We start from the raw sequence: 16,472 nt of genomic DNA, 5'->3' as shown, positions 1-16,472 counted from the left end.
TGGGTCCTGCACTCTGGTGAGGGCACTCTAGCTCTGGTCGTCCTGCATCTGGAGGGTCCTTAAGGGACACCTGGAGCTTCTGGCCGGATTGCAGACGTTGCACTCGACTATGGATTTCTCGACCCCTGGCACACGGTTCCTGAAGCAGCAAAGAAGTACAGCCAGTTGGGGAAGATGGTCCAGTGGAGTTCAACTCACGGTTGGTTGGTACCACTAACCCAAGGGAAGAAGTCGTCCATTGCAGAGCTTCTCTCATCGATCAGAAAAAGGAGTTTCAGCATATCAGCAGGGCTTCACTGGGCAATTCGAAGGTCCAGGAGGATGCAGCCAGCTTTGTTCACGGTTTCTTCGTCAGGTGTTCTTCCCAGTGGTCGATTCTGCCTCTAGTCCCAAAACCCTCGCCTTTTAAGCAGGTTTCTCCCATTCATGCACAGCTTAGGCTGTCAATCACAAAGTAGAGCGGCTGTCCTGAAAGGACAGACAGCCAATCGGACTGGTTGCATTCAGGCATTCCTAGAGACAAAGGACAGGGGCCTTCCCTCACATCCTGCCTTTCCAGACACACTGGAGTCAAAGATGGGTTTCAGGACTGAAGCCCCCCAAAGGCAAAACGAACAAAGGTCTCAAACCTTGCTTGGCGCGCAGAGTAAAACCCAAGAAAGACCTGACAAAGAAAAAATAGCAAAAAAAGAAGACCAGAGCCGTTTTGACACCCAGTGTGCTATACTGCAGCCGAGGATTCAGCCTGCGGTACAAATGCACAATGATAGGAAAATTAAACCATGCCACCAGCCATTTAAAGTAGTGAGGGTAACAACAATGTTACATGAGAATGTAGGATAAGGGGCTACTAGGTAACCCCCCCCAGAACTCCACATAAGATGGTGTGTGCTGGACCCACAAAGAGAAAAAGGTAAGTAAAGTCAATTTCACTTTACTATTCTTCGGAACAGTAGTTCACACAAGAAAAGGTATTTAAACTGTATGAGAAATCTAGAGGATTTCTCTGACACTGCACTGAAGGTGATGTGCGTCACCATACAAAAAGTAGATGCCTATGGAGTTTGTCAGACTCCAAAAACGATGTAAACACATAATCCAAATCAGTTCAAAACACATGAGAGTGAGAAAAAGGTCTCAGTCACTCTGGGGTTTAAATAAAAAGTCCTAAAGTCCAGCAAAAGAACTGGGGGTCTCTAAGGTTGAAGGGAATTAGCACAGAATATCAGGTTACTTCCCAACTGGTAACGTTCTTTCGACTGGATGTTCCTCCCACGTATTCCTCATCTATGATATTCGTATTTTGCCAGCTTCGCTGCCTCGGAAAAGAATTCTCTCACCAGGGGGCGCTGTGCATGAGGTTGTGTCGTCAATGTATATCAAGGGCCGCTGTGGCGTGTCGATATCACCAGTAGTAAAAATAGCTTGTGCCGCAACCCTTGGCTTCAGTTCTGTTTTTTCGTTGTATAACTCAAGGAAACATCCAGGAGTGCCCCAGTCTGAAAGCTTGTCGCAACACGCAAAGTGTAAATCACGTAAATTGTACAGTGGGGTAGGCTGGGCGGGGCGATGTGGAATACGTGGGAGGAACAGCCAGTCGAAAGAACATTACCAGTTGGTAAGTAACTTGTTCTTCAAATGGATTGTGTCCTCCCATGTATTCCTCATCTAAGACAGGCTTGCAAAGCAGTGAGAATTCAGGAGGCGGGAGTACTATTTAGTTTTATCATGAATAGAATGAAGTACTGCCTTCGCAAAAAGACCTTCTTGGGAAGAAGAGACTAAGCAGTAATGCTTAACAAAAGTATGAACCAACACCCAAGTTGCAGCTGAGCAGAAGTCAATTACCAGGGACTCCCCTCTGAAGAGCCACAGAGTTTGCCATGCCCCTGGTGGAATGAGCCTGAAGCCCTTCCGGTGGTTCCCTTCCAGCTAACCTGTACCACTCCCCTGCCCTTGAGAGAGAAGATCCTCTCGTTTTGGAAGATGTATTGGAGGGCAGATGGACATGTCCGAAGGTCCAGGTACCACGTCCTCCTGGCCCAATCCGGATCAATTAGGATCATGGTTTTCCAGAACTTTCTCAACCTCCCGATTACGTGAGGAATCACGGGGACTGGAGGAAACGCGTACAGGAGTGGAAATTCCCAGTCCACTACAAACGCATCTCCTTGCGCTCCTCTTGGGAGAAATTCCGTGAAGCAGTACAGCTTGCACTTCCTGTTGACACTGGTCACAAACAGATCCACTTGAGGGGTTCCCCAAAGGGTGAAGATCTCTTGAAGGATTTCCTGAGCTAGTTCCCACTCGTGGGAGACTGCTCTGCCTGCTCAGAGCGTCGGCCGCTATGTTCTGCTCTCCGGCCAACAGAGATTCCTTCTTTTATTGCCCAGAACCAGAGCTGCATTGCCTCTCTGCACATGGGTAGTGACCCTACACCACCTCTCTTGTTGAGCTAGTACATGGCCACTGTGTTGTTCGTCATTATCAGGACATTCTTTCCTCGCACAGAAGGCAGAAGGGCTATCAGCGGTAGTCTGATTGCCCATCGCTCCAAAAGGTTGATGTGTAGTTTTGACTCCAATGGAGACCAACGACTGCTGATTGTCAGTTCTTTGGTATAGGCTCCCCACCGCGTGAGTGAGGCGTCCGTCACTATTGTTATCTCCGGCCATGGTTGCCAAAAAGGTTGTCCCTTGAGAAAGTTGTCCTCGCAAGCCCATCAAATTAGGACTGAGCAACTTTGCTTGGAACTTGCAGAAGATCTGACATGTTCCCTGAAAATTGGGACCACAGAGACCTGAGAGCCCATTGAAGAGATATTCTCAATCGGGCCTCCGGCAACAGAAAAATGCAGGATGTCATGAGACCGAGCAACCTTAAAAAAACTAAAAGCCGGCAGATGCTGGGCATTTTGGAATTTTGTTACCATCTGCTGAATGTGTTGAGCTCTCACCTCGGGAGGCGAGGCTTTCCCCGAGGAAGTATCCAAGACCACTCTGATGAACTGGAGTCTTTGGAAAGGTATCATATGGAACTTCTTGTAATTGAGGGAGAAGCCTAAGCTGTGTAGGAAGTGGCAGGTGATCCTCAGATGTTCCTGGGCCTGTCCGGTTGAACGAGCCCTGATTAACCAATCGTCCAGGTAGGGGTAGACGTAAATCCCCCCTCTCCTGAGACTTGCTGCCACTACTGCCATCAGTTTGGTGAAAACCCTTGGGCGGAGGTCAGCCCGAATGGCGAAATTGAAAACGAGAACTGCCAATCGCGAACCTCAGGTACTGCGTGTGCTTTAGATGGATTGGCACATTAAAGTAAACATCCTGAAGGTCCAAGGATACCAACCAGTCTTGGAGTTGGAGAGCCTGAAGGATCTGAGAAAGGGTAACCCATCTTGAACTTGTCCTTCCTGAGGAACTTGTTCAAGCTACTTAAGTCCAAGATGGGTCTCAATTTTCCGTCCTGCTTGGGAATGAAAAAAATAAAGAGGGAATACCAACCCGTGTTCCTCTCCACTACAGGTACTTGTTCTATCGCACCTTTCTCTAGCAGGGTTAAGATTTCCTTCACAAGGAGCGGATCTGGAATTTTGACAAGAGTTGGTCCTCGGGGGATGATCCTGAGACCTTTTTAGAAAAGGAAGGCAGTAACCTTGAGCTCCCATTTCCAGTGCCCAAGCATCTGAAGTAATGACTCGCCATTCGTTCAGATGCGGAGAGATTCTGCCCCCCACCAGTGTCTTGTGCGTCAAGGCCTCAGAGTGGCTTAGAGGTGGCTGCAGCAGAGGCTCAGGGCAAAGATGCTGCTGCTCTGGCTGATTTAGCACCCCTTCCTCGTCAACCGCAAGGGGATTTTCTTTGTCCTTTCTGTACGGCCTGCCCTCTTCCTCTACCAACTGAGGAATACTATCGAAAAGGACGACCTCTCCAGGAAGATGCGCCTGAATAAGATTGTTGAGGTTGCCAAATGGAGGTGCCTTGGAGGTCTACAGCTTCTCCAGGCTTTCATCCGCTTGCTGCCGAACAACCTTGAGCCGTCGAACGGCATGTTGAGAAGCCTGGCCTGCACGTCTGGTGCAAACCCCGACTTCCTCAACCAAGCAAATCTGTGCAGTACCATGCTTGCAGCCATGGATCTGCTAATACTGTCAGCAGTATACAGTCCTGATTGGAGACACTCTCCCATCGCCTGCTTGCCATCCTTGACTATATTCAGAAAGCCTTCCCTTTCTTCGCCTTCTGGAATATGTTCAACCGCCCCTTTAACACAGTACCACAGGGTATGGGTGAACCTGGCCAAGGAACAGGTGACATTAGTGGACTTTAGGGTCATACTCCCAGAAGTAAACACCTTGCGAGACCAAGCGTCCACTTTTTTATTATCTCTATCCGGGGGAATAGAGGGATAGGCTGACTGTCTGGTGGAAGTCCCAGCTTTGACCACCAAGCTCCTAGGCGTAGGGTGTTTGCTGAGATAATCAGGGTCACTGCTAGATGGTCTATATTTCCTGGTAAAGCACAGCTGGACCAGACTCAGGAGTCTCCCAGTTGGTTACCACCTTCCTATGAAAGGCCAAAATGTGGTCCTTCTGGGGACCCTGGTCCAGGATGTCGGTCATGTAATCCTATCCGAAGGTTGGTGAGGCCCTACTCCATCACATGTATTCAGTGACCCTGTTCATGAGATTCCTATACCCTGAATCCGCATTGTCTGCAGGATCAGGTTTAGCAAACTCCAGCTCTGGTGATGTATCAAGAGCACTGGAAGAGTGGAGGGAGTCGCAGAGATCTTTCATTGTTGACTCAGGGTCAATTAATTCTTCAGGCACTTCTCCCGTACCAAATCTGACTCCCAATGGAGAAATACCCTTCTCTGAAGCACTCTCCTCTTCAAAAATCGAGGACATTGACTTTAAAAAGTCTGTCTTCGGTACAGGTTTGTACATTTTCTCCTGAACGGAATTTGCCTTGAAGGAACCGAAGGTACCGTCGATGACGTCCTCGTTAAAAGAGTAGCTATCTCCTTTGACCTTGCGAAGCCACTGGCACTGATGCCGTCGATGAAATAGTCGAACGTTTCGACATCTTATGTTTTTTTGCCGGTATCGGAGACGGGCTCGACTCTCAAGTCGAAAGCCTCGACACCTTAGTGTCGGGTCCAGAAAGAGTCTCTGGTTTACTACTTGACTTAGCAAAAAGTAGTTTTTGACCTTCCTGCGTCGTCCAAAGGAGCGACTGTAGTCTTGCTCTTGTGAAGCTCTTTTGAGGGGGTCGGGCCGCATTCTCAAAAATGTGCAACATCTCCACCCTAAAAGCATCCCACTTGCTGGGGGAATCCGACCTAGTCAGGCATCGTAGGACCTCAGTTGAGGTATCCGATGAGGAAGAGGGAGACCTGTGGCGGCTCTTCTTCGCCTCCTAGGAGGAAGACGAAGATCGTCTCGACCGACTCCTCGATCGAGGCCTCTTTGAGTGCTTGTGCCGAGTGGAGTCCTTGAACTCACCTGACTTTTTATACTTCTTCGAAGTAGCCTTCGAAGCGTCCCTCCCCCTCCACCAATTTACCTTCGAGTTCCCAAAGAGCTTTCTCAGTCATAGTCATAGACTGACAGGAGCCGCAATCGTCGGTCCGACGGCCAGAAGCCAAAGGTGGTGAAAGTCTGTGATCGACATTTTCGCACCACAGTCATTGCAATTTTTAAAACCCGACTTGTGGGTAGAAGGGGTCGAAGAAGAAGACAAAATGTTTTCCTTGAGAAAAAACAAAGCTATCGGAAAAACGGAACTGAAGCCAAAAGGCGCGCCACAAGCTATTTGAACTACTGGTGACCTTGACACGCCACAGCAGCCCTCGAGGGACATCAATGCCATGACCTAGTACACGCCGCCCTCTGCTGAGAAGTTTATTTTCCAAAGCAGCAAAGCTAGCGAAATACGAATATCATAGATGAGGAATATGTGGGAGGACACAATCCATTCAAAATGAGAATTCGCCCTAACACAGGCAGCCTATCTGCAGGTCCAAAAACACCTAGAACATAACCTTTTAGGTTTGCGCCAATCAGGATTCCACCCAGGACACTGAACTGAATCAGCTCGCCTTGATCAAAAGATACAAATGGATGAACTAAAGGAAAGGGCAAACTTGCCATCCTCCTCCTACTTAACCTCACAGCTGCCTTCGATCTGGTGGTTCACAATATACTTTGCAATCACTTGGCATCAGCAGCCCATTTTTCTCCTAAAAATAATAACATGGATAGAATTGTTCTTGTCCAACAGAACTATGAGTCTTCTCACCATTAGCCTCGGCACTACCCGCTCCAGTCTCTTGTCTTGTAGCATCTCACCAACGCTATACAACATTTTCACAAAGCCTCTTTTTGACCTACTTGACTCCTTGGATATCCTCTACACCAATTATGCAGATGATACACACATCCCCATTCCTATCACTGGAAACTACAATGTGGACACGAGCTCCCTGAACTCAATCTATCAAAAGTATCCAGACCTTGTGACTGTGCACTCGTTGGGCCTCAATGATGATAAAACCGAGTTACTACTCGTAGGAGCCCACATCCTTCTAAACAAACTAGACAAGTCCTATGCTTCTTTCACCATAGATGGCAACTCTATCTCAGTATCCAAAGAAGTACAAACTTTAGAAGTATACTTGGATGCCTCCCTCACACTAACTAGACAGGTGAATGCAATAGCTTCATCCTCAGCCTACACCACTAAACTGATTAATCCAAGTAGGCACTTCCTTTATACTGACAGTTGTCTCACGCTAGCAAGAACACTCATTCTGTCAAGACTGGACTACTGTAATGCCCTCTTTGCTGGTACTTCAAGCATCAAGCATCCTAAAAAACTGCAAGTAATTCAAAATAATGCACTGAGAGCAGCATTGACTATCCCAAAAAAAGAACACATCTCCACTGCAAGTAGAAAGGTTCACTGGCTCCCCGCCCACAAACAAATTCACTTCAAAACCCTCACACTAACGCACAAATGCCTGGCAAATGCGGCCCCTAAATACCTTGTCAACAAAATCATAATAAATCAATCTAACAGACCAACGAGAGCTTCACAAGCTAACATGCTTGCAACACCTACATTTAAACTGCAGAAAGCTGGTGGACGCAGCTTCCCTCTAGAATCAGCAAAATGGTGTAAAGCCCTACCCCCTCATCTTAGGGCCGAAACCTCTCTGGTCCTTCCGCAAAAATATCAAAACCTGGCTTTTCCCACAAGATGTATACCGCCTTTGGATGTGTCCTACCCGCAGCGTTATACTACAACATGAAATTGAACTTGCTCTTTTATTATGCTCTACATTCCTGCACTTCCTTTAACCAGCGCCCTGATGCCTATGGGTTTGGCACGCTGTCCAAACAAATGAATAAATTCCCCAGATAGGGTTGGACTTCTAAAGTTTAGGCCTACAAAAAGTGATCCAACGTGCCAGTATTGCTATTTGGTAAATGTTGGTAGAGGAATGATTTGCTAACCTAAAGCTACTCTTGATACTTACCCATTTCTCATCCAAATGTCTACTATTGAACTGAGTATTGCTACAGCAAATGTTCTACTGTATATATGCGTGACACTTTCCTTACTTGCATGAACTGCATATGGATTTTAACACTGACCTAGTGCATTTGATTTATATGCCTACAGTGTCCAAGTTCTTCCTTAACTATAAGTGTAATCAAAGGTCATTGTATTCAACTACAAACCCCCTTCCTCCTAGATTAAGCCTGGCTGCTCGACCATAGCTACCAAACTATTTGGGTAGTTCAGGCCAAACCTAAGAGGTGCGACCCTGTACATCCAAGAGTGAGTCTTCTGAAGTCTTTCCAAAGGACGACTTTAGTAAAAATTCCCTAACAGAAACATTTTGCTATAGAACACATTTAACGAAAATAGTGCTTGCTTTTCAAACCATCATTGCTCTAAACTGAAAATGTAAGATTTTACCATGTCTTCATTGAGACCACTTTGGCACCGTTGGTTTCCAACGAGTACCGACTGCATGGCAGGATTCGGAATCCACTCTCAGGTAAAAATACCCGCAAGTATTTGAAGATCTGGAATGAAAACGTCACACATTATTAGCTATAATGCTTTGAGATCCAGGAAAAATACATTACAGTTAAATAAAGGTTTGATGACCAATAACAGGATAAGCAGATTCCCTGTAACTCAAAGCCACCTGCCTGATCTCTATTCTTACAGTATGCACAGCCAGCCCTACAAGAAGGCAATTACTCTCACAGAAAGAAAGCTCAACAAAAGATGGGGACCAACAGACATAGGAGCCTGCATGCACCCACAACGCTCCATGGATATGTGCGATCAATAGCACTAGCAGATCTGACCCTCAGTAAGGAGCTCTACTATTACAGCATGATTTGCAGAGGAACTTTGAAGATAAAAATGCATTTTTTAATTTACATGAGTAACCAGATAAAATTAACTTACTAAAAGATAACAGTTTTACAGTTGAAATATATTTTCACTAGCCTTGAACTCCCTTCAATTGTGAATTACTGCTTTGACCGCTAACATTTTGTTTCCTCTCAACTTCAAAAATAAGGCGTAAAACACTCACACTTGGAAAACATATCTGCAACTCTGTACATAATATCTATTCAAGTGAGATTATATAGATGAGCATGGTATGCCTAGGCGCACGTCATTCAGCCGATCAAGTGGCACAGCGAGTAGAGCGCTCGCTTTGACATCCGTGCAGAGCTTGCTAACGCAGGTTCGAATCCCGGCAGGGCCAAACTCAGCCTTGCATCCTTCTGAGGTCGATAAATGAGCACCACAAACCGTGGGTAATAATAAGCAGCGCTCAGATACCTGAGGGTTCGTAGCGCTATATAAATGCTATATTATCATTATTATTATTATTATTAATTTTCTGTGCCAAGAGAGTGAAGCAGCACCACATTGCATGCAATTGTGGCAAAGCACACGTGGGTTTGACATGATACTGGCCTTTATGGCTATGACCTTTGCATAATGACATCATCGACTGCAGACTGTGCTTGTGCATACAAGGCAAGTGACATGGTGTATAAAACTGAACAACACTTTTCAATAGAACATGACCCACAATTCAATAAAACAAAGCCAGTAATCACAATCTTCAGCCCCATATGGTTTACTGGAGGGCGAAAGGAACAAGTTACTTACCTGTAACTATTGTTCTCCAGCATGGATTTACATGCTTATGAATATTCCCTGTTGTCAGGTTGGGAATCCTGGGTAAAAGAAAAACAGTTTCACTTTCAGTTATAAACTGTATTTCTCCTCTAAACCAGTCACTGTCCTCTGTGTCATACTAACCCCATCCAATGGCAGTCCTCTACCTAAGTCCCTGCTCTGGTGGTCATCTTCAGATTTGGTAAGCATGTAATGGGGCAGTATGAACGGGAAGAGCCACAGAGGAAGGGTTCGCTTGTGAATCCATGCTGGAGAACAATAGTTACAGGTAAGTAACTTGTACCTTTCTCCAGAAGGGGTCTGGCATGGATTCACATGCTCATGAATACCGAATACATAGCGGAACAACATTACACAACCACGGGAGGTAGCAAGGCTCAACGGAATCAATCAACTCTTACCTCTGGAACAGACAACTCAAGCGAACAGGCTGCGCAGCACTTCCTGGCCGACTCTGGACTCCTCCCTGGAATCCCTGTCGACGCAGTAGAATCTCATGAAGGTGTGCGTGGACCTCCACGTAGCCATGCTGTAGATGTCCAGCAGGGGCACACCAGACAGGAATGCCGTCGGCGCTGCAAACGCTCTGGTGGAATGGGCTCTCGGACGGCCGGGCAGCCGTCGGTTCGCCAACCGATGCCAACGCATGATGCTGCCGGAAAACCACCTTGAGAAGGAAGCCTTGGACAAGGCCTTCCCTTGATTCACAGGGTCAAAGTTCACAAACAGCTGTGAAGTCATCCGAAAGCCCTTTGTGCGTGTCACATAGAACTTCAGGGCATGAGCAACATCCAAAGAGTGCAAGGCCCTTTCAGCCGCTGACAAAGGCTTTGGGAAAAAAACAGGTAACACCAAAGGATTGTTGAGGTGGAATTCCGACTGAACCTTTGGCATAAAAGAGGGATGCGCCCGCACCACCTCGATCGATTTGTGGAAATTCGCAGGTGCTTTCACTGGCGAGAAAGATAGGAAAAAGTCCTTTGAGGAACTCATTGACAAGTTGATGTTACCAAAGTGACGATCTTCCGGGAGACCTGGTGTAGCGGGAGATAGCCGCCAGATGAACCTTGATAGAAGCATGTGCCAGACTGGCCTTGGCCAAGGAGAGCAGGTATGGGAGAACCTGCAGGGCCATGACCCTCAATGGGGTAGTCTTCTGCGACCGGCACCATCTAGCAAAGCGCTTCCACTTGTGACCGTAGCACTTCAAAGTCAACGACGCCCTGGCCTTGGTGAGGATCCCTCTGCAGTCTGCAGGCAACTCGTATCCATCAAACTCTAGGGATGCAGGAGCCAAGCCTTCAGGTTCAGCGACCATGGGCCGTGTTGCAGGATACCGCCTCCTATTCTGGTGAGCAGATTCAGAACAACCGGCAGCTTGACTGGGGGTGACTGGTATACAGTGTTTATAGCTAATATGGTATATCGAATCCCAAATATATCTAAACTTATGGCTTGATAACCTTTAAATAGAATACATTTAGGGTGGGGTAAGGGTTACATTTTTTTGGTAAGTAGTTCGGATGGGTTTTTAGTGGTGGGAAATGGGGGTTTTGGGCCCCCCCCCCCAAATAAATCATGCATTCAATATTAAGGCTTTCAAGATATATGTTTCGATATATGGGCATGCAGTATACAATATCTCGGTATAAAGACATGTAACCGTGGTGACGCTGACTGAGAAGGTCTGGATACCAAATCTGCTTCAGCCACGCTGGGGCGATTAGTATGATCCTGCGTCGGCACGGTCCGATTGTGTTAATGAATCTTAACAGGAGAGGCAACAGGGAAACACGTACAGAAATAGGCCTCCCACGGGAAGGCAAACGCGTCCCACATGATCCGCGATTGTGGAATCTGCTGGTAAACCTCTGGCATTTGGAGTTTGTCACCGTGGCAAACAGATCGATCTGGGGCCTGCTCCACTTGACAAAGATGCAGTCCAGCTGGTCCCGCCGAATTGCCCACTCGTGGCAGGAGCGCAACTCCCTGCTGAGGGAGTCTGCAATGGTGTTCTCGACTCCCGCTAGGTGAAGAGGAACGTGAAAATCTCTTGACTGACGGCAAGGGCCACAAGTGCTGTGGAGAGCGCTGGGGATCGAGTGCCCCCGGTTTCCTGATATACAACATTGTGGTGGTGTTGTCTGTGAATATTCTCACCACCTTGCCCTTCACAGAACGGAAGAACGACTTGAGGGCCAAAAACACTGCTAATAGCTCCAGGATGTTGGGGGCGTGGCCAGCGCTGATGGCGTAAAGACGTGACTGTGTGGAGCTCCCGTCCCGATCCTGGCCCAGATCCTTTACTCGACCTATATTCCCGACCCAACCAAGAGCCAAACTCACACCCAGGAGGGGGAGGCGATTCCGACCCCGATCGGCGCTGGAACGAGAGGAATCGGAACCGGCGTTCCCGAAAACGCAGCCTTCGTACTGCTGCCCCCAGGCGAAACAAGATGGCGGACGGCGGCGAGGCTTGACGGAGGACGGGCCAAGCTGGCAGCGAGGCAGCGGGGAGATAATCCATCGGGCGCCGCCCCCCCTGTCTCGGAGTGGAAAGACCGGACGCCTTTGCACCCTGCTGCTGGGGGCCCTCAAGCACCTGAAAGAACCTCCGCATTGCCCGGGGGAGCGGACGGAGCCATATTCCCGGCTCCGCGATCGCCGCGGAGGAGACACGGAGTGCGAACGGGCAGCGGCCACCACGTGGGAGACCCCGTCGGCGAGGAGCTCCGCGTGTTGGGGCGGCGGAGACCTAAGCAGGCCCCTGTCACCGCGGCGAGCTGTGCAGGTACCTCCTCCTCCCATCCTGAACAGATAACCGGGCGGCTGGGGAGCGAACAGCACAGGCACAGAGGCACCGGTAAGACTGTAAACCCTGACCCAACGCTTGAGAGCCGGAACACGCCTGAGCCACGGACGGCAGGGCCCAGTGGGGCTGCGGGATAGCGGCCCGGTGTGCCAGGGGATCGCTGTGCACCCTGTTGTCCTGCTGAGGGAATATCCTGCATTGGGCCACACAACTACCTACACCCCCTTGCGCCCACCGGCGCTACCAAAGGATACCACCGAACTCTGAAACGCGCAGTTCGGTGTGGCCCACATTGTTTTTACACTGCCTAGGGACCGTTTGGTGGCTCATCCCTGCTGTCACAATACCAGGAAGGACAAATGTCTACCTCACGCAACAAGAACAGGGGTACATCAATCATGGACTCGTTCTCGGGGGCTAAATCCAAACAGCCCGGCCAACACGAGATCCCCACACAGACAGAACCCCCAACAAACGCTGCCGACCCCAGCAACACCCAAGTGCTACAGGCTATTGCAGCACTCCAGACGTGCATGGAGACTAGGATAGATGAACTCAAGGTGGACATACAGCTCATCCGTCAGGACGCCCGCAACCTAGCGGAAAGAATAGATAAGGTGGAAACAAACCTACAGGACACCACGGACACTGCCAAGGACTTAAAGCAAAAAGTCATCACACTTGAGAGACAAGTGGCTCATCTTGAAGCGAGATCAGAGGAAGCAGAGGGGAGGGCTCGCCGCAATAACATCAGAGTCCTCGGCGTTCCTGAGGGGATGGAAGGCATCGACCCCACAGAATTTATTGAGTCCTTACTAATACAGGAAATCGGAGCTGGCAAGCTCACACAGGGCTTCTCTGTCGAGAGAGCCCACCGCGCCCTACAAAAGCGACCCCCTCCGGGATCACACCCTCGCCCGATGATCGCCAAGATCTTAAACTTTCGCGACAGAGAGACGATCCTCAAATTCTCGAGGGACGGAGGCGAGATCAGACGCGATGGCTCCAAGATCGTAATCTATCCCGACTATACCCCACAAGTGCAGCGAGCCAGGAACTCATTCATACCTGTCAAAGCCCAACTGCGGAAGCTCGCCCTCAAATACATGCTCCTGTATCCCTCGCGCCTCAAAATACTATACAAAGGCAAAGCCGTCTACATGGAGACCCCGGCAGCAGCCACTATGTGGATGGAGCACAACAATTTGGCTGAGGGAGAGGATCACATCTTGACACCCAACGGCTGAACCCAAATAGATCTTCATACAGCAACGATTGATTGGCTCTTTTAAGGACGGGAGCCCTACGGACCACCCCACAGACACCGTCACAACCCACCCCACCCCAAGCATGGCTGGCCCAAGGCCAACACCACAACCGCACCACATGACCTGGACAGGCCGATGGGTAGCGGAAGCCCCCGAGCGTTGTCCTCCCAGAACAGCTGCTGGGGGCAACACACAGTTAACTTTCTTGTTCAATCCACCTGTTCGAGTGGAAATTAAATTTGTTCACAAGTCTCCGATTAACACATCAACGCAACAATCAAGGTCAGCAGGGAGATTGCAGTGTACTGACCCAGGGGGCAGCCGCTCAGCACATGAAGCTGGCTCGTGGAGGGTTGAAACTGCCTCGGGCCCATCGCCCCGGCTCCTTCGCCACCATCATGCCCACACGCCTTAAAGTCGCCACCTGGAATGTGAGGGGTCTGGGTACTTATCTACGCCGGAACAGAATAAAATCCTATCTGCACAGAAAAAGGATAGAGTTGGCCCTATTACAAGAAACCCACTTAACCAAGGAATCCATGGCGGCACTCAAATCATATTGGGGTGGACAGGGGTTCGGGTCCACATACTCCAAATTCGCTAGAGGGGTATTCACCTGGATCAGTCCCCACATCCCCTTCCAGCTTACCAAAGCTGAAATAGACCCTGATGGAAGGTATGTTATACTCTTGGGCCACATCGAACAAACAGAGATATGTATTATCAATTCATACCTCCCCAACAACAACATCCCCGCGCACCTCACCATGTTATACACAAAGATTGCACCCTATAGAGATGCATTCCTTATTTGGGGTGGCGACTTTAATTGCGTCAGCGACCCTGTGCTTGACAGGTCGGCTCCCCCTTTGGCGGGCACGTCAACCGCTACCACCGCCATGAACACCATGCTAAATCGTCTAGACCTGGTAGACATCTGGCGGAAACAACACCCCGGGGATCGGGGCTACTCCTTTTACTCCTCGCCACACAATCTTCACACCAGAATCGATTACCTCTTCACCGGCAAAGAGAGCTTCCCCCAGATTGACTCTTCTAACTACCTGGGTCGCACCATCTCCGACCACTATCCCCTGATAATTGAATGGAACATCACTGGACCCAGTTCTCCCATACCCACATGGAGGATGCCCACTGAGGCACTTAAAGACTCAGAGTTCAGGGAAAGCCTCAGAGAATCTCTAGAGAACTACATCTGTGAGAACAAGGACAGTGTTGACCACCTAAGCACGGTCTGGGACGCTCTCAAAGTGGTTGTAAGGGGAGAGGTCATAGCAAAGGCTGGAGGCATGAGGAAACACCTAAGAACCGAACTTGAACTACTAGAATCTGAAATAGAACAGCTAGAATCCAACACCCTGGACCCCCAACCACAGGAGGACAAGCTGGCCAGTACCAGGGCCGCCTGCAAGGAAGCCTGGGACAGACTTGCCAAATTTGATTACATTACCAGAACCAATAAAACACACGCCCACGCTGACAAACCTGGTAGACTACTCGCCTGGCTGTGCAGGAAAGAACACCCTAAGCACTCGACCACAGCCCTAAGAGATGCTGATGGCACGCTACAACGGTCCCAACAGGGAATTAATAACACCTTCGGGCAGTTCTATACCCGACTATACTCCCATACTGATGTGGTGCCCTCCGAGGAAATCTCAAACACCCTGGACGAAATTGGACTGCCCCCACTCCCGTTGCCATGCAAGGAGGCTCTAGATGCTGAAATCAACATAGATGACATAAAAGACGCCATTGAGTCCCTGGCCACCTGCAAGGCTCCGGGTAGTGATGGGCTACCTGCCGAATTTTACAAAACCTACGAGCCGGAACTGTCCCCGCTGCTACACGAGGTGTTCCTAGAAGCCTATGAGTCGGGCATCCTGCCCGGGAGCATGCGTGAGACCTTGGTGGTTCCGCTCCTCAAGCCTGGTAAGCCTGCAGATGACTGTGACTCCTATCGCCCTCTCGCCATGCTCAATTATGATGTTAAAATCCTCACAACCATTCTGGCCAAGCGGCTGTCCAAGGTGATTGGTGAGGTGGTGCACCCCGACCAAAGCGGCTTTGTGCCGGGCCGTAACACCACTGCCAATCTACGTAGATTACAACACATACTGTCACATCCCACTCATACAGGGAAATCCCACGCTTTGCTTTCTTTGGACGCCATCAAAGCGTTCGATTCAATTTTCTGGGAATGGCTGATTGCGGTACTTAGGGAGTTTGGTTTCGGAGAACGATTCATTCGATGGATCACAGTCCTCTACACCAAGCCGCGAGCTCGGGTGAAAACTGGTCGGCTCATCTCCACGGAATGGGACATACAAAGGGGCACAAGGCAGGGCTGCCCGCTCTCCCCCATGCTATATATAATCGGGCTTGAACCCATTGCCATTTTCTTTAGAAAACAATTCTTTGACGCTGGCATAAGGATTGACGGGGTGGATCACATAATTTCCCTATATGCGGACGATGTCCTCCTTTATGTGAGGGACCCACTGTTGAATGTCCCAACCATGTTGGAGGTCCTCGGCAACTTTGCCAAGGTATCAGGCATACACTTTAGCAGACACAAGTCTTGTCTGTTTCCGTTGGGCGCCCTCCGGAATACACACATAGATGACCTCCCCTCACTAGGCATAGGTTGGTGCCTCACCACGTTCCGCTATCTGGGCATCAATATTTATCATACGCCTGAACTCATACATGCCAACAACACGGTAGCGGCGCTGCCTCCCTTGCGCAAGTCAATTGGGTTTTGGGCTCGCCTCCCCCTATCCATGATGGGTAGGGCTTCCATCATTAAGATGATTGTTCTCCCCAGATTTCTCTATGGGTTTCAAAATATTTTCTACTACATTAGAACTCCCTTCTTCCGTCTCTTAGGGAGGATACTTAAAGACTTCCTGTGGGGAACTAGTAGGCACAAATTTGCATTATCCACGCTGACCCTCCCCTACGAACAAGGAGGCATTCGGCTCCCTGACCTGGAACGTTACTACCTGGCTGCCCAACTAAGCTTTGTGGCTAAATGGCTAGCCGATGATGTTACCCCCGAAACCCTGCTTTTACAGCACCCGATTGCTCCAATCCGTTTAAATGAACTCATTTGGGCCCCCCAACGTCTTA

The 16,472-nt window shown here is 49.3% G+C and overlaps 1 protein-coding gene across 1 annotated transcript in view; it reads right to left on the bottom strand.

Moving 5' to 3' along the window:
- KMT5C (lysine methyltransferase 5C) overlaps positions 1 to 16,472 on the bottom strand; it is a 561,873-nt gene that overhangs the window by 278,950 nt on the left and 266,451 nt on the right. The window contains exon 4 of the mRNA XM_069638276.1: positions 7,986 to 8,095. Within this exon, the coding sequence (XP_069494377.1) occupies positions 7,986 to 8,095 (110 nt within the window). The remainder of the gene's footprint in view (positions 1 to 7,985; positions 8,096 to 16,472) is intronic.

Source organism: Ambystoma mexicanum, chromosome 1q (genome assembly GCF_040938575.1).
Source record: "Ambystoma mexicanum isolate Mex_15411 chromosome 1q, UKY_AmexF1_1, whole genome shotgun sequence".
In the NCBI taxonomy this organism is placed as follows: domain Eukaryota; kingdom Metazoa; phylum Chordata; class Amphibia; order Caudata; family Ambystomatidae; genus Ambystoma; species Ambystoma mexicanum.
This window is presented reverse-complemented; position numbering and strand designations above follow the sequence as displayed.